Genomic DNA, 24,569 nt, shown 5'->3' with positions numbered 1-24,569 from the left:
TACACTGTAACTTGGTCTTGTATACTATGCACAAATAGGAACTCCCATCACAGTTCAAATTGAATTATACTTGGCCAAGAAAGACATTTTGTATAACTATAGTTCTTATACCCATGGGTTTACTTTCATAATATTTCAACTGTTCTCTTCTGTGAAAATAAAGAAAGAAAGATTGGGACTTTATATGAGGCCATGACTATGCCAGTACATGTACCTCCATCCCTGATACGGATTAAAAGAGGAGAGGGGTTTTGGGACTTTATTTGAAGCACATAACTAAATTAAACAAACCAATAATTGTAAAATAGTAGATGTTTATTATTTCATTGGGCATACATAATGTAAAACAGTAGAAAATATATATAATAGGTCAGAGTAGATATCATCTAAACAATTCATAAATATATACACAATTGTTCCAACATGATGCATTGTAATGGACCTTGGGTATGCAGACCCAAAAATGAAACTTGGTAACATATAAAAATGATAATAATGATGGAAATGGTTCGTTATAATAAAATATTTAATAGAGCTAAGATATTGCATATGGAAGTATCTATAATAAAGTAAAAATGCCAAAATAGTATGATGGTAAATAAAAAGGGGAAGTAGAAAACAAGGAGAGAGGGGGAACAGATCCCAAACACACTTACCTAACTGTAGTATATTGATAAAATTGTTAATAATATCAATGACTGGAGGCACTATAGGAGACGTCATACTATTTTGGCATAGGTTTCACATGACAATGAATAATTGACTTCAATGGTAGAGTATTAACTGGTAAAACCACCAGGGTGGTTTCGTAACCTGCCTACTGTTACACTGATGATTTATTTGGAAATAGTCTAGCTTTGTATAGAAAAATGTTATTTATTCTAGAAAGGAGAGTAAATTTATAGTAATAGAGATGAAGAGTAAAGAGAAGGAAAGAAAAATAAAATAAAAAAGAAGTAAATACTGGTAGTTCGCTTTTTCTATTTATAAAAAGTTTATCTCTGTGTGAAAGTTGTGTAAGAATCTGAATATTTAAAAATAATCCACGGTTGCCATATTTTATTGGGATTGTCTATATTCCCTTGCGTTGTTTCCCTGATCTCTTCCATTCCTTTAATGAGGTGTATTTCTTCCAGCCATTCTTTAATTGTAGGGGCGGTGGTGCTTCTCCAGTGTCTTGGTATCACTATTTTGGCTGATGTGATTAAGAATCTGATCAGAGTTTTTATACTTAGAGTACAATTGGTGATATTTGAGGCAGCAAGCTATCTCCTCTTTTAATATGTTCTCTCCTGTGGATCCCACTTGAATGGGTAAAAGTCCAGCAGGTTTTCTTGGACTCTGCTTCCTGATGAGCAGCTGAGTCTGCCTGCCCTCTATATGACATCCCCAACAATGCAAAGCATACACATCACGCTTTACATCTTGGTGAACTGAGCTTTTGGCAAATGGCAGCATTGCCCATAAATACAGCTTTTGTATGTTCATTGCATCTCTTTGTTCAGTATTTTAATGTGTATAATAGCTGTGACTGTAATTGCTGTTAACCAAAAGTACCCACATATACTGTATTTATCGGCGTATAACCTGCACATTCATTTTAACCACTTGCCGACCGCTGCATGCCGATATGTCGGCACAATAGCAGCGGTGGGCAAATGGGCATACTTGTATGTCCCCTTTAATTGGCGCAGCTAGCGCGCGCGCTGCGTACAGCATGACCGTGCCCGCAGGACCATCGGACTTGATGTCCGCCGGTGTCCCGGCGATCGTGTCACGGAGCCGCAGAACGGGGAGATGCCTATGTAACCCAGGCATTTCCCCGTTCTGCCTAGTGACATGACAGAGATCACTGCTCCCTGGGAGTGGTGATCGCTGTCATGTGAGTGGTAGCCCATCCCCCCACAGTTAGAATCGCTCCCCTAGTGTTTAACGCCTTCCCTGCCAGTGTCATTTACACAGTAATCGGTGCATGTTTATAGCACTGATCGCTGAATAAATGACAATGGTCCCAAAATAGTGTCAAATGTGTCCGCCATAATGTCGCAGTCACGATAAAAATCGCAGATCGCCGCCATTGCTAATAAAAAAAAATAATAATAAAAATGCCATAAAACTATCCCGCATTTTGTAGACGCTATAACTTTTGCGCAAACCAATCAATATACGCTTATTGCGTTTTTTGGGGTTTTTTTTACCAAAAATATGTAGAAGAATACATAGCCTAAACTGAGGAAAAAATTTGTTTTTTTTATTTATATGTATTATAGCAAAAAGTAAAAAATATTGCTTTTTTTTTTTCTTCAAAATTGACGCTCTTTTTTTGTTTATAGCGCAAAAAATAAAAAACACAGAGGTAATCAAATACCACCAAAAGAAAGCTCTATTTGTGGGGAAAAAAAAGACGTCAATTTTGTTTTGGTGCAATGTCGCAGTTGTCAGTTAAAGCAACGCAGTGCCGAATCACAAAAAGTGCTCTGATCAGGAAGGGGGTGAAGCGGTTGAGAGGGAAGTTTTAGGAAAAAAACTTAAATTTTAAATAAGGAACTTTGAAGCAAAATAAGGGTCAGTGCCCATCTGCAGTCTCACCGTTGCCTCAGTGCAGCCTAATCAGTGCCCATCAGCAGCCTCACCATTGCCATCAATGGAGCAGCCTCACCATTGCCATCAATGGAGCAGCCTCCCCATTGCCATCAATAAGGGAAGCCTCCCCATTGCCATCAATAAGGGAAGCCTCCCCATTGCCATCAATAAGGGAAGCCTCCCCATTGCCATCAATAAGGGAAGCCTCCCCATTGCCATCAATAAGGGAAGCCTCCCCATTGCCATCAATAAGGGAAGCCTCCCCATTGCCAGCAATAAGGGAAGCCTCCCCATTGCCAGCAATAAGGGAAGCCTCCCCATTGCCAGCAATAAGGGAAGCCTCCCCATTGCCAGCAATAAGGGAAGCCTCCCCATTGCCAGCAATAAGGGAAGCCTCCCCATTGCCAGCAATAAGGGAAGCCTCCCCATTGCCAGCAATAGGGGAGGCCTCCCCATTGCCAGCAATAGGGGAGGCCTCCCCATTGCCAGCAATAAGGGAAGCCTCCCCATTGCCAGCAATAGGGGAAGCCTCCCCATTGCCAGCAATAAGGGAAGCCTCCCCATTGCCAGCAATAAGGGAAGCCTCCCCATTGCCAGCAATAAGGGAAGCCTCCCCATTGCCAGCAATAGGGGAAGCCTCCCCATTGCCAGCAATAAGGGAAGCCTCCCCATTGCCAGCAATAGGGGAAGCCTCCCCATTGCCAGCAATAGGGGAAGCCTCCCCATTGCCAGCAATAGGGGAAGCCTCCCCATTGCCAGCAATAGGGGAAGCCTCCCCATTGCCAGCAATAGGGGAAGCCTCCCCATTGCCAGCAATAGGGGGAGCCTCCCCATTGCCAGCAATAGGGGGAGCCTCCCCATTGCCAGCAATAGGGGGAGCCTCCCCATTGCCAGCAATAGGGGGAGCCTCCCCATTGCCAGCAATAGGGGGAGCCTCCCCATTGCCAGCAATAAGGGGAGCCTCCCCATTGCCAGCAATAAGGGGAGCCTCCCCATTGCCAGCAATAAGGGGAGCCTCCCCATTGCCAGCAATAAGGGAAGCCTCCCCATTGCCAGCAATAAGGGGAGCCTCCCCATTGCCAGCAATAAGGGAAGCCTCCCCATTGCCAGCAATAAGGGAAGCCTCCCCATTGCCAGCAATAAGGGAAGCCTCCCCATTGCCAGCAATAAGGGAAGCCTCCCCATTGCCAGCAATAAGGGAAGCCTCCCCATTGCCAGCAATAAGGGAAGCCTCCCCATTGCCAGCAATAAGGGAAGCCTCCCCATTGCCAGCAATAAGGGAAGCCTCCCCATTGCCAGCAATGGGGGTAAAATCTTCTGGGGTGAAGAGGTTAAGAGGGAAGTTTCAGGAAAAAAACTTGAATTTTAAATAAGGAACTTTGAAGCAAAATAAGGGTCAGTGCCCATCTGCAGCCTTACCATTGCCTCAATGCAGCCTGATCAATGCCCATCTACGACCTCTCCATTGCCATCGGTGCAGCAGCCTCACTATTGCCATCGGTGCAGCAGCCTCACTATTGCCATCAATGGAGCAGCCTCACTATTGCCATCGGTGCAGCCTGATCGATGCCCATCTTCAGCCTAGAGGGGACAGGGAGGGAGGGGCGGGATGAGTGCCGACAGATTATATACAGTGAAAATCCCCTATGATAGACAGAACCAGTGGTCCAGCGGCGGCCCAGGAGATGGAACTTCCTATTACAGAGGCCGCCAAGTAAACAGGAGATTTTCACTGTATGTAATCTGACGGTGCTCATCCCGCCCCCCTCCCTGTCCCCTCCGAGGTAACTAAAATTTAAGTATTGGTGTATAACACGCACACGCTATTTGCACCCGATTTTCAGGGTGAAAAAGTGCGTGTTATGCGCCAAAAAATACAGTATATACACTCTTGACAGTCCTAAAACAAACCTTTACAAATAGGGCTGCCTCTTTTTGATTTTATGTTGCCATGCCCTCAGGGCCTTTTCCCCAAGGTCTTGCAGTTTACTCAAGTGCTCCCTGCACTGGTGAGGAGGCACTGGCTATGTCACTTTGAAAAACTTTGAAAAGGCTGAAGTATAAAAATAGATATGTACGTTTTCTGAAATAAGGTACATTTTACATATGACTATAAAGTGTTTAATGTTCAGCATGTTTAGTTTTATGTGGATGTCTTTTTCAGGTGGGAGTTACTTTTAAATCCTTTTTTTTTTTTTTTTTTTTTTTTTTTTATATATATATAGATTACAGTCTACCAGTATTTATCTTAGATTGTGAATATTTAAGCCATTGTTTTTGTTCTGTTTCAGGATTTCCTGTTACACAAGTACAAAGTGATAATAATTGATGAAGCTCACGAAAGGAGTGTGTACACTGATATTTTAATCGGCCTCTTATCGCGCATTGTTCCTCTTCGGACAAAGGTTAATTTTGGTTCTATCTTGCTTTCTCCTTTTACCGTAAAGAGTAAGAACAATCCAATCTTGTGTATTATCAGAATTACCTTAGGAAGTTGGAAGCAGCCTTTTTATTATTAGAAGACAGGCTACTATAGGGTGACTATTAGGGGTTGGTTTACTAAAACTGGAGAGTGCAAAATCAAGTGCAGCTCTGTATAGAAACCAACCAATTTTTTTTTTGGTCAAACCTTAATTGAACAAGGTGACATTGGAAGCTGATTGGCTACCATGCACAGCTGCACCAGTTTTTGCACACTCCAGTTTTAGAAAATCAACCCCTTTGTGTTCTGTATTGAAGGTGCAGTCTGATCAAGCAGGATGATTTTGCATTTAAAATCACTCTGGTGCAGAAAAATGTAGACCCATTGTCAACCCAGCCAGTCATGCCTCAACTGCTCCCCCCTTTAGCTGGAAAGGCAGCGGCCGGGGATGTACACATGCCACGATGCTTTGCTTCACGGCTGCAGCAGGAATCATACCCCCTATCATGTTTGGTGAGCACTAGCGCCCGGCAAACGTAACCTATTCAAATAGGGGCACACTACAACTGTGCGCCATGCATGCAATTGCGGCATGGTAGTCCATCATTTAGGGGGTTAAAATAGGAGGCGATATAATAACTCCTCCCTGCCTGTGAAATTCTCTCTGAACAGCATTCCAAACGCAAGATGCTTTTCAGGAAAGCACAAGTATAAACAAGGCCATAGTGTGTCTGTGCTGCCACATCATCCCTTTTAATCCAGGACACACATTATTTACATAGGTTCTGTGGCTGATTAAGGTGGTAATTAAACTCGGTGCCTTATCTGCATTAAATCGGCCTCAGAACCTGTGTAATTAATATGTGTCCTGATTTAAAGGGATGATGTGGCAGCCCTAGTCTGCGCCCTCAAGGAATACAGCCAAGTTTGATTTTTTTCCTATCCTACTTGTGCACCTGCTGCTAGTAGCTGCTGGTATCTTTATCTGCAGAATGACCCTGAATCTGGTTTTGTAAAAATGCAGGTGTGTGTTTGTAGTCTCATCTACACCCACTGGAGCATGAGAGGGTGAGCCAGTGAACCACAGAATCATATGAAAAATGCTGCACACCCAGAAGCTCTCTAATTCTGGCTGCACTTTCTTTTTAAAATGCAAATCAAAGGAGACCTTGGTCCTACTTAAAGTCTATGTAACAATGAACTTCTCTTATTTGCTTCCTTTTGATCTGTTAAATATACAATTGAAAATATGTTATATTTTCCATACATGCAAAAGAACCGCATTGATCCTGTCAGAAATCAAGTGCTGTCCTGTGCATTCTACAATGTTATCAGGAGTATGTTAGGACTACGCAAAAGGAAGGGAATACTCTGTAGTCCTTACACACTTCTTGTCTTAGTTTGACAATGCTACTCCTCTGTCAATAAAGAGTGAGTGTTGTCACTTTAGGACGGAAGTGTGATCCTGCCAGTGTGTTACTGGCAGGATCACCAGGTGGAAATAAAGAGAAAGAAGGAAACTAATTTGGCCTCATTTCTAAGAACTGGTGGGCAACAATATATTACATTTTTGGATAGATCCACTGAACTGTCTAACTTTAACACAACTTCAATGTTTACTTGTAATATAGCAATAAATGTTCTTTGTTACCTTAAACATCTGTTTAAAGGCAGCAGTCATTTTCTAATTGATATATTTTGTTTCTTAACAGAAAGGGAGCCCTTTAAAATTAGTTATTATGTCTGCTACCCTGCGCATTGAGGATTTCACAGAAAACAAGAGACTTTTCCCAGTGCCCCCTCCAGTAATTAAAGTGAGTGAGCTCTTTCTCTGTTCCTTTACATCATCAGGTGCTTTTATCTCACAGGGAAAGTTTTTTTCTAATTTTGGAAAAACTGTGTGTGTGCCTGTTCTTTACTGTGGAGCATAGAAAATTCATGTACATTGCTGTATTTTACTTGGGTCTTGGGATAAAATTCTGGTAGTTTCCACCTCATTCATGGATGGTCAGATATTTTCCCTCATTCTCAGGAAATATCATGTATGGTCACCCTTAGCAAGCAGCTCTTTAACCTCTTTACGCCTAATGCCGCGTACACACGAGCGGACTTTACGGCAGACTTTGCCTTGCGGACGGGATTTCGTCTGACAATTCGATCGTGTGTGGGCTCCAGCGGACTTTGTTTTCTCAAAAGTTGGATAGACTTAGATTTGAAACATGTTTCAAATCTATCTGACGGACTCGAGTCCGGTCGAAAAGTCCGCTCGTCTGTATGCTAGTTCGACGGGCAAAAAGCCATGCTAGGGCAGCTATTGGCTACTGGCTATGAACCTCCTTATTTTAGTCCGGTCGTACGTCATCACGTACGAATTCGACGGACTTTGGTTGATTGTGTGTAGGCATGTCCGTTCATTCAGAAAGTCCGTCGTAAAGTCCGCCGGGCAAAGTCTGCCGTAAAGTCCGCTCGTGTGTACGCGGCATAAGGGTAAAACAAGTCTTAATGCCTAAGCACACTTTTGCAACTTTGACATGTGTTAGAAAAACTGTACATATCATCACAACTACTTTGTGCATCCAGGTGGATTATACCTTGGTTTTTTTCAGGACAAATTGGGCTTTCATTTGGTAGTAAATGGTTATGGATATCAACTGATTTTTTTTTTTTATTTTTTTTTTTTTAATCAAAGGAAAACTGGGCCAAAATAGTGAATTTTTTTTTTTTATTGTAGCTGTACATTTCTTGTTACTACCATAACCTACTATCAAAGGTCAACCCAAAATAAGTTCTCCTCCTCCTATCTCAGTGATACCACATATGTATATGTTATTTGTTGTTTGTACTCTGTAGTACAGCCCAGAAACAATAGTGTGCATTTTGTTTTTGTTTTGTCCTACCTAAAACACACTGAACCTAATAAAATAAATCCTGCCCAGAATATACTGACCTTTGAACCCTTACTTGACCCTAACACTAACCCTGGCACTGAACTAGATCAAACCTTGATCTAGGTATTTTTTTTTTTTTTTTTTTTTTCTATTCTTTTATTTTTACACACACTTTTTTCTCTCTGCAAGGAGAGAGAAAGATACATTTTATCTTTCCTCTCCATTCACAAAGAGAGTGAGAAACACAGGGTTAGGCTTCACAGTGACTGATCACTGTGTTAGCCAATCAGAGGCTACCACAGTAACCAGGTGGCCCGGGAGTCCCGGGTCTCGATCGTTCGTACAGGCCCCAGGGCTCTCGGTGAGACCCTGGTCTCTGTGCTGGGCGTGCGCTCCCAGCACAAAGAGAGATACGCATATATATGTGACCCAACAGAAAAAAGGCCAGCGCATTGGGACCACATATATGTGTTATGTTGGCGTCAGTGGGTTAAAATGATTCTTGCTAATAGTACCAAGTTATGTTTAATATGGAAATAGCTGGATCACAATTTGCTTTTCATTTCATATTGAAGGGTGTTTCCTCCTTAATCCTCTAAATCCTATTATAGTTTCTAGCCACCCCTTTGCAGTCATGCAGGGATTTACTACATTCTTAACATTTTCCAAGGAATAATAGCAGCACAGAGTTTGTCATTATTTGTGTGCAGACGGTCATGTTATATTGTCACCACTTAGCAATGTCCAGCATGAAGTACATACAGATGTTTTGTGTGATGGGTAAAATTCACATTGTAAAAAGCAAATAAATTCAAACATGCTGTCTTTCTTGCCAACATTACAAAGCTCAGATATACTTCTGTTGCATTGTTGCAGTTGGTTGTTCTCTCGTGTTGCAGTGGTGGCTCACGTATTCCTTGTCACTTCCGGTTTCGGCACTTCCGGTTTTCGTTCAGCCAGATGGCATCTCGGGTTGGGCTGCAGCAGGTTCATTTTGTTTCTCCAGGCACTCACGCCTGCGGTTTATGCGGGTGGGAGTCTCGGGGGAGCTGCCTGCCTTTTCACGCACAGGCCAGGTGACTGGTTCGTTCAATTGGGCAGCGCCCAGCCCCGGCCACCAGAGCCTGGTCCTCCACCCTCAGTAATTTTTTTTTTTTTTCTCTTGTCGTGTTCTCCCACTGCGGAGCGCTGCTTCATCATCCGATTCCCCTTCATCCCTCCCGTCATTCCCGGACAGTGTACCGCCGGGTCAGAGCATAGAGGGGGCAGAGCCACTCAGTCTGAAGACCGGCCGTATGTCCGAGGAGCTTGTCCAGGCAATGGGATGGATGAGGGTAGTGTGGGTTGGGCTCATAGGATTGGTTTAGGCATGGCTGAGGGGGCGGGTTAGTCACAGTTCTTTCTGACTGGAGTGCTGATTTCTGCTCACCAGTCAGAAGTGTGGGCTGAGCGTGTCTGTGGGCATGTATAGTCTCGGAATATGCAGCATGGCATATGTGGAACTACATTTCCCGTCATCCTCCTTGATACATGACGTCACGGTTCATGACCCCGGCTCTGCCAGTTCGGCCGGTCCGCCTGAATGGCTGAGCTGGGTACTGGCACTGGGTGTTAGGAGCATGGATGAAGGAATCCCCTGCTGGGGGTACTGCATGCTGGCACCCAGTGCAGTTGGGGTTTAGACAGCTTTCTTGCACCTAGCACACTGGTTTCGACTGCGGGTTTGTCAGGTGAGTGGGTGCCCACATTGCCCGTTTGTGTATGCGATTTTTTTCGTTTCTCATGCGATTTTATGTTTCTCATGCAATGTCACATTTCTCATGTGATTTTATGTTTCTCATGTGATTTTACGTTTCTCATGCAATGTCACGTTTCTCATGCGATTTTACGTTTCTCATACAATGTCACGTTTCTCATGCAATTTATGTTTCTCATACAATGTCACGTTTCTCATGTGATTCTATGTTTCTCATGCAATGTTATGTTTCTCATGCAATGTTATGTTTGTCTTGTGATTTTGCGTTTCTCTTGCGATTTTACGTTTCTCTTGCGATTTTACGTTTCTCGTGCGATTCTACGTTTTCAATACAAAGTCACGTTTCTCATGCAATTTTACGTTTCTTATGCGACTTTACATTTCTCGTGCGACTTTACATTTCTCGTGCGACTTTACATTGCTTATGTGACTTTACATTTCTTATGCGACGTTATGTTTCTCTTGCGATTTTACGTTTCTCTTGCGATTTTACGTTTCTTTTGCGATTTTACGTTTCTCTTGCGATGTTACGTTTCTCTTGGGATGTTACGCTTCTCATGCAATTTTTTATATTTCTAGTGCAACTTTCATTTCTAGGCCTACGCATGTTTCCCATGTGACGCACGTTTTCCCCGTATCATTCACGTTTTTCCCGGGTTTCCACGTATCTCGCGTTGCTCTTACAGTTTACGTGCTCGTGCAACTACATTTCTCATGCAGCCTCGGTTCTCATGCTGCTCACGCTACTCATGGTTTGTACGCAGTCTGCTCGCGGTTTGTACGAAGTTTATGTTCCTCGCCCAGTTGTGTGTTTTTTTCATTCAGTTCATGGTTGTTATTTTCATCATTTTGCTGGGTATCATTCATATGTTTTTATAATTTTTAGTTATATTTTCACGGCATTATCCACTGCAGTTACCTGTCTCGTTTCAGGTTTGCACGGATTGAGTTGGTCGTTTTTAATTGGCTTGTGCAGTGGCAAGTCTCCTCATCTGTGTTACATACATTACATCTTGGTTCTGTTCAATAAGTTATCACTTGCCTGACATGTTTTCAGGCTCATTGTGACCACATCACAAGTTCATACGTCATGACATCTTACTACTCGTTTCATTTGCCTGACACGTCTTCAGGTTGTATAGGCCTGAGTTTACGTTTTAATTTGCTTGATGTGCCTCAGGTAACTCGGCTTGGCTAGTTTCTTGAGACTGGTACGTTTTCAGTCCGGCACAACGTACGTTTCTTTTCATTTCATTCATGAGTCAGGTTCATCTTCACCTTAGGTCTCTCGGCAACACTCCACTGCAAGGTTACCTATCACATTATGGGTGCCAAAGGATTGAGTTATCATTTCTAATTGGCTTGTACAGTGGCAAGTCTCCTCATCCGTTCGCTCATGACCACGTCACAAGCTCATACGTCATGACATCTCACTACTAGCATCACTTGCCTGATACGTCTTCAGGTTGCATAGGACTGAGTTTACGTTTTTAATTTGCCTGATGTGCCTCAGGTAACTCAGCTTGGCTAGTTTCTTCAGACTGGTACTGTGACAGACATAGCCGGGAAAGAGACTTTTGGAAGGGACTGTATGCTAGCCTCTTGACGATCGATTGGGGGCCCTTGCATTTGGGGGAACGGTGCTCTTTGTGAGCTGTATGCCTGGGGACTCTTGAGGTGGTATTACTGTGGATTCGGGTCCTGGTCCCCCAGGACACACAGACTCTGGGGATCCTGGATTTGCCATATTGGAATAGTGGCTGATTCATAATGCTGGGACAGATACTGTTAGGAGATGCTGATGTAAATTCCAACACCTGTCTGTCTATTGTGTGAGGAAGAGTCTATGTTGATTGTGATAATGTTGATTGGATTTTCTGAACTACAAGACGGCCAGTCTGGCCTAACGGTCATGTCTGAGTCATCTAGGCTGTCTAAAGGGATTAGTTAAATAGCTCATGTTAATTAGGTTAATTAGGTTACAGCTGTATTGTTAGAGTAATATGAGCAGGAGGTCTGCACCTCCACTTTGAGTGTATAAAAGCCTGTATTTTGTCAATAAAGATAGATTCCTGTTTGAACTTACATACAGCCTGCCTGGTGTTTGTTCTGAGCTACACAACTGGGTTAGAACGGCACATAGCTGAAGTTCTAATCCCAGAGCATTGGATGACCGAACTATCAGACGTTGCAATCTGATTCAATAGCTGCAGAGGAGTGTCGGGAGAGTGAAACCGAGCGAGCAAGGGGCTCGTTACAGGTAGGTACATTCCTTTCATTATCATTTCATACACAAGTCAGGTTCATATCTACATGTTGGATCACGGCAACGCTCCTCAGCAGGGTTACTTATTACATTCTTGGGTTCCAAAGGTTTGAGACAGTCGTTTTAATTGGCTGGTATAGTGGCAAGTCTCCTCATCCGTTTCTCACATATCTTGTCACAAGTGCATACGTCATCACATCACACTTCTTATGTCTCTTGCCTGACACGTCTTCAGGTTGCATAGGCCTGAGTTACATTTTTAATCTGCCTCACATGCCTCAGGTATCTCGACCTTGCTATTTTCTGGAGACTGTCATATTTTCAGTCCTGCATAACAATTACTTTGTCATTTATTCTCGGTCACCTTTATTTCAGTAGCGGTAAGGGAAGCAGGAGTTTTCCCTTTTCTTGAAGTAGGTGGGGATTCATTTGGTTAACTCTTGTTTATGACAATGTTAGTTCTCGTTTGCATAGGTCAACTCACTGGCAGCAGATTTTGAAGACTTTGCCTCCATCCATCCGGCTCCGGTTAGGGGTTCTATACATGGCAGCACGGTTTCCTTGTAAACTCCGGGTTCAGCCCTCACTCAGGCATTGGTATAGGCTCAGGTGGTGGGGTCTGTCATTTTTCTACTAAATTTTCTTTTGGGTCCTTAAGCAGCCATTGGCCATTAGATACTTCCACACTGGCATTCAGTTGGATACTCTCCCATGCAGTATGTTGTCAGGTAGTCATCCACTGTGTGAGTGATTTCCTGCTCATCATACTTTTCCAACAGGGTCCCGCTGTTCTACGGGAACTAACGTCTCTTCCTCTGTGCCCACGTCCCTCGGACGGCAAGGGGAGATGGTTTGTCCACGCAAACACCAGCCCATCAGTCTACCTCAGGTGGTTTCAAACAGTTTCAGGTCTTTACTCTTTGTTGTATGTAGGCTGATCTGACTGCCCTTTCAGTTCCATTTTTCATTCACTATAGGTTCATTAGTAAGGAAGTGTTTACAGCAGCAGATGTTCTGTCCCATTTTAGTTACCTGTTTTTCCAGCAGGTCCCAGCCATGTACCCTTGTGCTACAACGTCCTGGCTTTCATGCTACAATTGAAGCTTGGTCAACAAGTCGTTGTCAGTTTAAGCCTAGGAAGGCTGGTTACACGGCCTGGGATTCCTTCCAGGTTTTTCCGTCTCAGTGTCCTAGGTTCTATTTGTTACAAACATTCAGTATCTACTTGCGTTCATTGCCTTCTTGCCACTCTCAGCTCAAGCTTTCCACAAGCTAGCGCCCGGTCACAGTCCTAGACCGACTCATGGTGGCATCAGCGGAAGTACCCAGGGACGGGCCACTTTGCTTGTCCCTGGTGCTCCCTTCTTCACTAGCGCAGTGCATAAAACATCGCCATACCCTGCTGCCATACCTAGGTTTGGCCATTCTTTTTGGATAAGTGCCGTTTCTGCTGCTTCTCTCCTAGGGGTTCGTGTTTCACGTTGTGGAGTAGTTAGGTAGGCATCCATCTCCGGTTATGTCCCAGATCCACTTGTGGAGATGTCATGGGCTTTCATGCGGTTTGGCTGCTCAATGTCACATACGTTTTCTTTTCATCAATCTTTTGCTAGCTCGTACTACTGTTTTTTATTTTTGCCACCTTTTAGGCATACTCACCATGTGACTTTCGGCACACCCCAGGTCACTTTTCCCGTTTCCACTCAGATCTTTCCAATACGATTACGTGAGACTCTGAGTACAAATGGAAGGCTGACCTGCTGATTTTGTAGGAGGAGTCGGGATGTATTTAAACCCGCCCTCCTTCCTCTTTGCCTGTCGACGGTGTCTCTCGTGTCCCACCCAACCTTCCCCTTTTTCTGGCTATCGCTTCTCTTTTACTTCTATTTGGGTATGCCCCCTTTTAGGCATACTGACCATGTGACTTTCGGCACACCCCAGATCACTTTTCCAGTTTCCACCCAGATCTTTCCAATACAATTACATGAGACTATGAGTACAAAGCTAGCAAAATGCTCTTGTGCATTAAAAAGGGCAAACATTCCAGAGATAAATCAGGAAATGTACCCCTTTGCAAAACACAGGATCTCAGCTATGAGGATCAAATACATAGATTACATTTATTCACTATGAAGAGTAGGCACTTAGCCATTTTCAACCCTTAGGGCATACCTGTACATCCTTGGGTGGAAATGGTTATACCAGGATCATAGCTGCAGGGAGTCGGGACTGCCGCAAGCTGTCAGCTTGACTGAGCACAGAGAAGAAGGAACATCTTTTTTTCACTCTCATCTGTGATTAATAATCCCAGAAGTGACAAGGATTTGATCACTTCCGGTTTTGGTTGTTTTATTGGCCGTTACCAGCCAGGCAAGCATTTAATCTGCTTGGTTTTATTGGATTCTTGGGGGGGGGGGGGGGGGGGCGCATAGGAGGGATCAGAGGTCTTATAAACCTAAATGCTCAATAATTAGTACCTGTCACTGCCCCAGCTGTTCTTCATCTTTTTATAATCGCATAAAAGTTGAATACATTTTTTTTTTTTTTTTTTTTAAGTGTAAAAATAAAATGAAAATAAAATAAATAAAAATGAAAATGCCCACATGCTCATGCGCTAATGTTACATGCATGTAGGTCCCGGAAGCATACGTAAACCACACATGTGAGTTATTGCCGCCAACATTAGAGTGAGAGCAACAATTTTAACACCAGAGCTCAAGTTTAGCTTTAAACTGGTAACCTGTAAGGACTTTTGAATTGTTGCTCCTGGAGATTTTTGGGTACCGTAGTTTGTCGTCATTCCAAATTTTAAAGTGATTGTAAAGTCTCGTTTTTTTTTTTTTTTTTCCTATAAAAATAACAAACATTCTACTTGCTTGCTCTGTTGCAGTGGATTTGCACAGAGCAGCCTGGATCCTCCTCTTCTCAGGTCCCTCTTCTGTGCTTCTGGCCCCTCCCTCCTGTTCAGTGCCCCCACAGCAAGCAGCTTTCTATGGGGGAAGCCGAGCCGAGCCACAGCTCCCTGTGTCCATTCAGACACGGAGCCCCGGCCTCGCCCCCTCTCACCCCTAAACGGCTAGCTGATTTTGACAGCATTGGGAGCCAATGGCACTGCTGCTGTGTCTCAGCCAATCGGGAAGTAGAATCTCGAGGAGATGAGCCACTCGTGGACATCACTGGACAGAGAGGGACCTCAGGTAATTATTAGGGGGGCTGAGGGGCGCTGCTGCACACAGAAGGCTTTTTATCTTAATGCATAGAATGCATTAGGATAAAAAAAAAACTGCCTTTAGAACCCCTTTAAATATTAACACATTTGGTATTGATTTACCCGCCACAGCATATTTTATATTTTACCAAAAAGTTGGGTATTCTATTATATAAATGGCTGTGCAAATATCGTGCATCATAAAAAAACTTCAACAACCAGCATTTTATTCTCAAAGTAATTATCTAACAAACCCCCCCCCCCCCCCTATAAACTATGTAATGCTGGTGACCAGTCTCTTGCCCTCTGCCTGCCTTTTTTGGGAACGGCTTTCAGCGTTCAGTTCTTCTCTAAAAGGATGCGTGCAAGGTTGTTCAGGCACCTAGTATCTAATTTTATTCATGCAGTCTATTTGCTATGGTTTAGGAAATGTATGGGGAAATTAAAGAACTTCCATTCCCCAAGGAAAAGTCTGTTCAGACGGTAAGAAGCATGCATTTAGAGCCTGCAACATTGCATGTCAACTGTTTTTTTTTTTTTTCTTTTTATATATTTTAGGTGGATGCCAGGCAGTTTCCAGTCACTGTCCACTTCAATAAGCGTACCCCATTAGATGACTATACAGGGGAGTGTTTTAGAAAGATCTGCAAGATACACAGGATGCTTCCTCCAGGTAGATATTTTAAGTTTGTATGAGAGTTCATAAGATATTAAAATGCAAAATGGTTGAGGCTTCTGGCAAACTAGTACAGGAGTATGTGACTTTAGAAGTAGTTGATATATATATTACAAAACGGCAGCGTCAAAGATACATTTTAATGTCAAATTATGTTCTCCTTTTAGGGGGCATATTGGTGTTTCTCACAGGACAAGCAGAAGTGCATTCCCTTTGTAGACGGCTGAGAAGAATGTTTCCGTATAGAGGAAAAAAACAGGCTCAAGGTGAGATTTGCATAACAGCAAAATTATTATTTCTTAATTGTAAAGTACAACAGCGGTCCCCAACCTTTTTGACACCGGGGAGAGGCTGCATAGAAGAAAAATGTGCAGGGGCGGGTGGGTTTTTTGCGGGCAAATTGTCAGGGCAATGGCTCATGTTAGCAAGTCAATCATCACAGTACCATGGTTGATTTGGTGTCAGGATGATTGAAGCACATTATTTCTATCATTACTTTGTAATATAAAGTGAAATAGTTCAACTCGCCGTAATGCAGAATCGGTGGGAGTCCTGAGCATGTCACTTGCCACTGTCGCCTGCCACCAGATGCAGATTGTCACTTACCACGTCGCGTGCCACTAAGTGCGGATTGTCACTTGCCACAACGCCTGCCACCAGATGTGGATTGTCATTTGCCACGTCGCCTGCCACCAGATGCGGATTCTCACTTGCCACATGGCCTGCCACCAGATGCGGATTCTCACTTGCCACGTCACCTGTCGCAGATGTGCGGATTGGTCCATTTAGCACAGAGGCAGGCCTCGGTGCAGTGGTGGTATCTGAGTGAGGGCAGATCAGCAGTGATGCAGGGCAGGCAGTAAGAAATTATGTAATCTCTCTGCTCGCCTGCCGCCGCTCCTCTGACAGTGCAGTCTTTGCGGCCCAGCTGCAAACAGGCGGCGGCGGCCCGGGGGTTGGGGACCCCCACAGGACACGGGGCTAGTATTCCTGGACTATTGGATATATGCTGCTACCTTCAGGTGATTGGACACTGTCAAAAACCTTTTGTCTTGCACTACCCAGCAGTTTCTGGATAGGTTACCCTTGGTGTATACCTGGGGTCCCCTTTTGTAATGTTTGCTACAGGCACTAGATTCTACGTTTTAATTTGTATGTGTATTTTCTTTAACAAAACATGAGAATGTTAAACAGGATAGAGATAGGTAATGCAAAATACTGTCCTTAGAAATAGAATATGCTCATGAAGTCAGCTAGCAGGTGTGTCACAAGATGTTTATTGTATTGAGCTCATGCACAAGGATATTAAAAATGCAACGCTTAGATGTATACTTCATACTTTTGTTGTTTTGTACAGAGCTGAACACAGCTGATGGCCAATGCGTCCTTGCACACACCGAAGTTATGAGCAATATTGCTTCTGCCTGTGTTGCGGTTTCCTATCACACCCTGTTTTGTGGACAACCTTTTTTTACCAGACAGGAGGTGAAAGAATCTCTACAACAGGCCTCTGATTGGACAAAAACATAACACGAGCTCTAATCCTTTCCTACCTTATCCAAAACCTAAAAAAAAATGTTTTGGTTATAGTAACGTTTTAAGAAAAAATGTTGTATATAAAGTGTTTGCTTGCTGTTCATCTAGCTTTAAATTTTCTGTTGTAGCCATAGAAAATGATGATGATGACTCCTCAGAAACTGTAAAAAAGCGCAAGAAGTCCATACCCAGGAAAAACGTAGTAAGTGTCCAAGTTCAAACTATTGTTTTCAGAACAAAACTCCATGTAATGGTGGTTATAACTATAAGAATATATAAAAAATCATTAAAGAACATACCTTGTCTTTGTTTTTAGACTTTGCCTAAAATAAACTTGGACAATTATTCAGCTTTGCCACTGGATGAAGGAGATGAAGACCGGGAAGCTGGAGGGGACGGTGATGATGAAGAAGGGGAGGGATCAGATTCTGATCTGGATTTAGGAGATGGAGGATCTGAGGAAGGTCTGATCACATCCTATTACCCACTCATACAAACATTATATTCTGAATCAATGGCTCAAATCAGAAGTTCTGGTTTTACATGCTGCATAATAGTACCTGGTCACTGATTTGTATATAAGCCACCAAGTCTTCAGGACAACCAGGAAACTATTGTTTTTAAAAGGAGGTCAGCAATTGCCAAACTGCGTATTTCTCCTGTGACGGGTGTCTATTAGCAGTATGACAGAGGACTGGAGTAATTTGTTTGATATTTCCTAGCTATCAGATATCTTATCTTTGTATGTCAGCTGCTGCCATATATGCAAGTATTCACATCAGGTATACATAATTTGCGGCAATGAAGATTTTTACATTCAGCCAGTCAGCATTTTATTGAACGTAAAATACCCGTCTATAACCTGTTCATGACCTCACTATAGTCAAATAATGGCTACAGCATGGTCGCGCTTTGCCGGGAGGCCGTCATATGACGTCCTCCCATGCTTGCGCTGCCTGTGCGACCCATGCGGCATGCATCGCCAGTGATCTGTGATCACAGATCGTGGTAAAGAGCCAATCACGGCGGCTCTTTACCACGTCCAGTCACAGCTAACCACAATGTAAACAGTATTCGCCAGTTATCAGAAATCCTCTCCTCACACACAGTGCGTGAGGAGAGGAGAGCTGATAACCGGCAAATCCACACAGGGGACATCTACACTTATAATCAGGGCACTGATCATCGGTGTCCTGATTATTAGTGCAACCCCAACAGTGCCACCTATCAATGCCAATCCGTGCAGCCTCATCAGCGCACATCAGTGAAGGAGAAAAATTACTTATTTACTAAATTGTATGATAGAAACTAAGAAAACCTTCTTCTTTTTTTTTTTTTCCGTTTAGCAAAAAATAAAAACCCCAGTGATGATTAAGTACCACCAAATAAAAGCTCTATCTGTCTCCAAAAAAATGATAAAAATTTCATTTGGGTTTAGTGCTGCATGACCGCGCAATTGTCATTCAAAGCGTGACAACGCTGAATGCTGAAAATTGGCCTGGACAGGAAGGGGGTGAAAGTGCCCAGTAGGCAAGTGGTTAACGTGTATGTTCTTATTTTTCCAGATGAAAAAGCAGACTCTTCCCTCCCACTCTATGTGCTGCCATTATACTCGCTGTTGGCTCCTGAAAGACAGGCCCAGGTATTTTGTTCCTTTTTTTTTTTCCTTACAATTTCCATAGTTAGCAGGTGGGCGGCAATAATATTGTTAAAGCTCAAGGCAAAGACAAACAAGTCTTAAGCTGCATTTTTGGAGTTGATGCCTAAAGTGAACCTGTGCTCTATCTATGGACTTAAAAATATTAGGGCTCATTTACACTTGCTTCGGCTTCAATACACATTAAAGCGCCTACCGCTTCAACATACTTTTATGATATGTTTTTGATGCTTTGATTAAAGTGGTTGTAAAGGTTCATTTTTTTATTTCTTTTTAGTGGCCCCGATCCTGCTGTTCTGGGGTCCCACGGCTCCTCCCCGCAATAGATAACCCCCTCGGGAAGCTCTCTCCCGAGGGGGTTACCTTGCGGGCACGCTCCCATCTCATACACTCTGCGTCCATAGACACAGAGTGTATGTCTCGGTCCCGCCCCCGGCGGCCGTGTCATTTGGGTTTGATTGACAGCAGCTCAAGCCAATGGCTGCGCTGCTATCAATCTATCCAATGAAGAGCCGAGAAGACCGGGCCTGAAATCCAGCGAGTTCTCAACGCAGGACTTTCAAGGGATCAGGTAAGTAAACGGGGGGCTCGTGGGCCAGTAAGCATCGGGTGTTTTTTCACCTTAATGCATCTGATGCATTAAGGTGAAAAAACTGGAACCTTTACAACCCCTTTTTTAAGCTTTAGTGATGTTTCAATGATGCTTCGGTGATGCTCTTTTGAAGCTTTGTTGAAGCTTGGCAGGTGCACTGTGTGTATGTAGATATCTAATACCTGCAATTTCTTTAAAACAAAGCGAAGATAAAGCTGCATTAAAGCTTCTCAAAAGCTTTAGGTGCTCCAATCGAGCTTTGCCATAGACTTCTATGGAGGCTTTGAAGCACCACTAAAGCTACATGGGGTATAATTTTTGAAGCGAAGCCAAAGCTAAGCAAACACAAGGTGTAAACAGGACTGTAAGTTAACCATTTTATTTAGTGACAGGAGCTTTGAATGGCGTTCAGAGAGCTTTAACAAAGCGTGTCCAAAGCCATGTTTTGAAGCAAGTGTAAACTAGCCCTTAATGTAGTTTACCAAGAAGTAAAATAACTTTGATCCAAGCTCTCCCATATCTCTCTAGCTGGTTTTATTGTTATTGCAAGTAGTGCATTCCAAAATCGCAACTAAGATTCTAAAGTTAGCTTTTAGGGCCAGTTCACACTGGGAACATGATCTGCATTCCTAGGCAGTTGAGGGCCGTGCGATTTGAGCCCATTAATTTTGGATGGGTTGAATAACACCAGACTGCAGCAAAAGTAGTGCATGCACTACTTTAAAAACACAGAGCAACCAGATCACATAGTACTTCTGTATTTCTGCACTGCATTTGCAACGTCATTAACTTAACTTTGACATCTGCTGCAGATCGTAACTGCGGTGCAGGAAATGCGCACGGAGCGTTGATTTCCAGCACTGCATTCTGGGGCTTCAAAGCGCACCGCAGTTACGATCTGCAGCGGGTGTTAATGTTAAGTTAATGATGTTGCAGACGCAGCGCAGAAGTACCATGTGATCTGCCTGCTCTGTAAAAATAGGTAGGGATAGCCCGGGCCGCCACACACCTCTCTTCCTATTTTTGCAGTATGCTTTGCGTCTGGATGGGCCTTTCCTCAGCCTGCATATTCACTAGCCAGCAACATCAAACCCATTATACCTTGACAGTCTGAGCGGGGGGACCCTTAAGCATTTACCCAGTAGCTCTTTGTTTTTAAAGTAGTGCATGTGATGTTGCTGTGGTCCGTTGTCATTCAAAATGAATTTTTTTTTTTTTTTTTTTTTTAGCAAAGACTGCTGTTTGTTTACATTCATGTCTGGCAGGCAGCCAAGATCAATTCTCATAGAAAAAAAAAGATTTTTCTGCTTCTGTTCTGAACATTGAAAATTATTCTCTCAAAAATGTCTATAGATACAGAGGTGAATGAGGTCTTGTTTTAAAGTTCACGTTACAGTGCCCCTTTGCCTGGACTGTGGGCATGAAATATCTTCATCTTCTTAACAAACAGTTAAAGTGCTTTAAAATAAGCTTTCACTGACCTGTGGAGCTAATTATGCTGTGAAGTAATTCCTCTTCAAAGATCACAACATAGACTTTAAAGTCAAATTTCAGTTGATTGTAAATCAGCAGTGACAATTCTGATAATTACATCCCCTGTACCATTTTTTCATCCCTTTGTAGTGCAATTAGGCACAGCCTACATTGAGAGTGGCAAACTCTGCTTTGAATTCAGATGCAGTGCAGCAGTGTTGCCACACCATCAAGGGAAGCTGTGTAGGTGAACTTCTCTTGCAGGCTCAGTGGGTATATTTAGGACCATTTTTGGGTTGTAGGGGGGTGTTCAAATGCAGATGCACTTAGAATCTAGTGCTGCAGCACATGTTTTTGAATGGGAGACCATAGTTGTACTTTTATGCACATTGTATGGACACAGGAGGATTTTTCTATTAAGTACATTGCAATGTGCCAGTGTGTGCATAGCAGCCCTTGTCCAGAAACACGTTATGCCCTGTACACACAATCGGACATTGAACGGACGTTCGAACAAGAAAATCCTAGGATTTTTTCCGACGGATGTTGGCTCAAACTTGTCTTGCATACACACGGTCGCACAAAGTTGTCGGAAAATCCGATCGTTCTAAACGCAGTGACGTAAAACACGTACGTTGGGACTATAAACGGGGCAGCAGCCAATAGCTTTCGTCTCTTAATTTATTCTGAGCATGCGTGGCACTTTGTGCGTCGGATTTGTGTACACACGATCGGAATTTAAATGATCGGATTTTGTTGTCGGAAAATTTTATAGCCTGCTCTCGAACTTTGTGTGTCGGAAATTCCGACAGAAAAAGTCAGATGGAGCCCACACACAATCAGAATTTCCGACAACACAATCCGATCGCACTTTTTCCGTCGGAAAATCCAACCGTATGTACAGGGCAATGCTGTAGATGGTATCCATTCACCATATGTAACTTGTCAGACACCAGGTACTTATGAAGGTGTTAGTTATATGCCTTTAATGACTTTATGGGTGCACAGATAATTAATCTCTGATATTGCCTGAAATCCTAATGTTTTCAGGCTCCTGCTGTCTGCCTAGATGGCATCAGGGGGAGGGGGCAGGAGCAGGAAGCAGCACAGACAGGAACTGACACTTCCAGGTTTTCTCAAATACCTACTTATGTTTCGTGGGTTACAACATGAGGGAAAAAAAAACTTAAAAAAAAAAAAAAAAATGGGGAAACATACGTGTGCTAATTATTCTGTACTGCTGCAAGGTTTTCAGTTAAATTTGAGATCTGATGGCAAGGCCTGTTTAACTCAAAAATGTGTAACTGATTGGCAAAACTCTCTTAGGTATTCCGCCCACCACCCAGTGGCACAAGATTATGTGTTGTGGCCACCAATGTGGCAGAAACTTCTCTCACTATCCCTGGGATAAAGTATGTGATTGACTGTGGTAAAGTGAAGAAGAGATTTTATGACAAAGTGACTGGTGTATCCTCTTTCCGTGTTGAATGGACATCGCAAGCCTCAGCTGATCAAAGAGCTGGAAGAGCAGGACGTACAGAACCTGGTCACTGCTACAGGTTTGTGCTGTTTTTTTTTTTTTTTTTTTTTTTTTTACACTATTAATCGATAATTAAGAATTTACAGCCTGAATCTCTAGGACTACAGCAGTCATTCCCAACCAATGACTCGGGAGACGCATGTTACTCTCAGCTACATTTGATATTGCAATAACTGCTGCATTCAATACTAAGCACAATGATAGCCTGGTTTACACAAACACATGATTTTATCAAATAAAATTGTCTGTTTTTGTTACATTATTGCTAGCAAAGTTGTTTCTATGTTACTTTTTTTGTTAACCCTTATTGGGAGACACAGCAGACTTCTGGAGTATAAGACTTCATGCACACGAGACGCTGGTGCAAACTCTGCTGAACACATGTTTTTAAAAGCTGAAACCGGGGTTTAGAAACGCCGGTTTTGCCGCATTTGCATGCCGCGTTTAGCGGCGTTTTACCGCGTTTGCGTATAGAAGCGTCTGCAGAGCAGAGAATGACATTTTGAGACCCATCTTTGGGGCCCCGTATCTCAGGGCCACTTGGTGCTAGGAACCCCAAATTTGGTGTGCTAACACAGTGGAACTAACACTAAAACATTCTTAGCACTAAGTGGCCCCGAGATACGGGGGCCCCAAAGTCGGGTCGCAAAATGTCATTCTCTGCTGCATTAAAGTGCTTGACTTTTGGCGACCCGACTTTGGGGCCCCATATCTCGGGGCCACTTGGTGCTACAAACCCCAAATTTGGAAATGTTGTAGTGCCAGTTCCACTGTGCTTGCACACTAAATTCCTAGCACCAAGTGGCCCCAAGATATGTGGCCCCAAAGTCAGGTCGCAGCAGAAGAGTGCTTGACATTTTGTGACCCGACTTTGGGGCCCAGTATCTCAGGGCCACTTGGCTAGGAACCCCAAATTTAGATATGTTGTGCCCGTTCCACTGTGTTTGCACACCAAATTTGGGGTTCCTAGCACCAAGTGGCCCCAAGATATGGGGCCCCAAAGTCAGGTCGCAAAATGTCATTCTCTGCTGCAGTTTACCATCATATTTCTGTGTTTTCTGGTCCAAAAAATAGGGTTTCTTGAAAAACACTTATAAACGCGGTAACGGCGTTTAGCCACATTTGGCATTTGAAACATGGAAAACTTTTGCGTCTAAACCCATTTTTTTGCTTCTGGAAAAACGAGGTTAAACACAACTGCCTAAAAACACAAAAAAAGACTGTGTACATAGACACATAGGATAACATTGAATGAGTTCAGGGGCAGTTCAAAAAAGTGTCCAACTGCCTCAACGCGCGTTTAACAGCGTCTCGTGTGCATGAGGCCTAAGCCCTAACCCATATGATAAGAAGTAGGCAGAAATTGCTCCTGGAAAGCATGCAGTATTTTCTTGATATTTTTTCAACCCAGAGATACATTGCTTTAAATGCTCTGCATCCTTGGGCATGTCTGCTCCTCTATGAAAGTTCTCGTTATTCTGATTCAGACACAGTTAGCAACATGTAATGCTGCTTTCTACCCCCCAGAGGCAAGCTTCCTTTATTTTCTTTTTCTACTGGCAGAAAAGGAACCCTCTACCTCTTTAGCCAACTTTGTTCGGTTTTGGTGCATATTTGAGAGAGGACTTGTCACTTCTTGCTGCCATAGATCTCTGCTGATAACCAAGAGACTGCAGGGGGAGCATTGTTTCTGGACTGTGATTATCAGCATTTCTGGGTGAACAATGGAATGGAGGGAGGCGAGGTAGTTTCCAACATGTAACTCTTCTCCCATGCATGGGCTGTTTTAACCAATCAACTTTCAGGCTGGGTGGACAACATTCTGTGTTCTCTCTGCATGTCCAGGTAAGTACATAGTGGACCTCACTCATACTTCTCCAGGAAAAAAGTTCCCTCTGTTAGAGGTCGACCGATATATCGGACGATTTTTGGCATTGTTTAATCGGCATCGGCCGATTGTGCTGATAAAAAAGGC

General features: G+C 43.3%; 1 protein-coding gene across 2 annotated transcripts in view; it reads left to right on the top strand.

Moving 5' to 3' along the window:
• DHX37 (DEAH-box helicase 37) overlaps positions 1–24,569 on the top strand; it is a 114,864-nt gene that overhangs the window by 48,401 nt on the left and 41,894 nt on the right. For both annotated transcript variants that reach the window (XM_073627880.1, XM_073627889.1), the window contains exons 9-16: positions 4,875–4,988; positions 6,718–6,819; positions 15,679–15,793; positions 15,964–16,062; positions 17,461–17,534; positions 17,649–17,796; positions 18,898–18,974; positions 22,381–22,613. In XM_073627880.1, the coding sequence (XP_073483981.1) occupies positions 4,875–4,988; positions 6,718–6,819; positions 15,679–15,793; positions 15,964–16,062; positions 17,461–17,534; positions 17,649–17,796; positions 18,898–18,974; positions 22,381–22,613 (962 nt within the window). The remainder of the gene's footprint in view (positions 1–4,874; positions 4,989–6,717; positions 6,820–15,678; positions 15,794–15,963; positions 16,063–17,460; positions 17,535–17,648; positions 17,797–18,897; positions 18,975–22,380; positions 22,614–24,569) is intronic.

The sequence above is a fragment of the Aquarana catesbeiana genome, linkage group LG01 (genome assembly GCF_042186555.1).
Source record: "Aquarana catesbeiana isolate 2022-GZ linkage group LG01, ASM4218655v1, whole genome shotgun sequence".
NCBI classification, from domain to species: domain Eukaryota; kingdom Metazoa; phylum Chordata; class Amphibia; order Anura; family Ranidae; genus Aquarana; species Aquarana catesbeiana.
The sequence above is the reverse complement of the archived record's forward strand: the minus strand, read 5'-3'. Positions and strand labels throughout refer to the sequence as shown.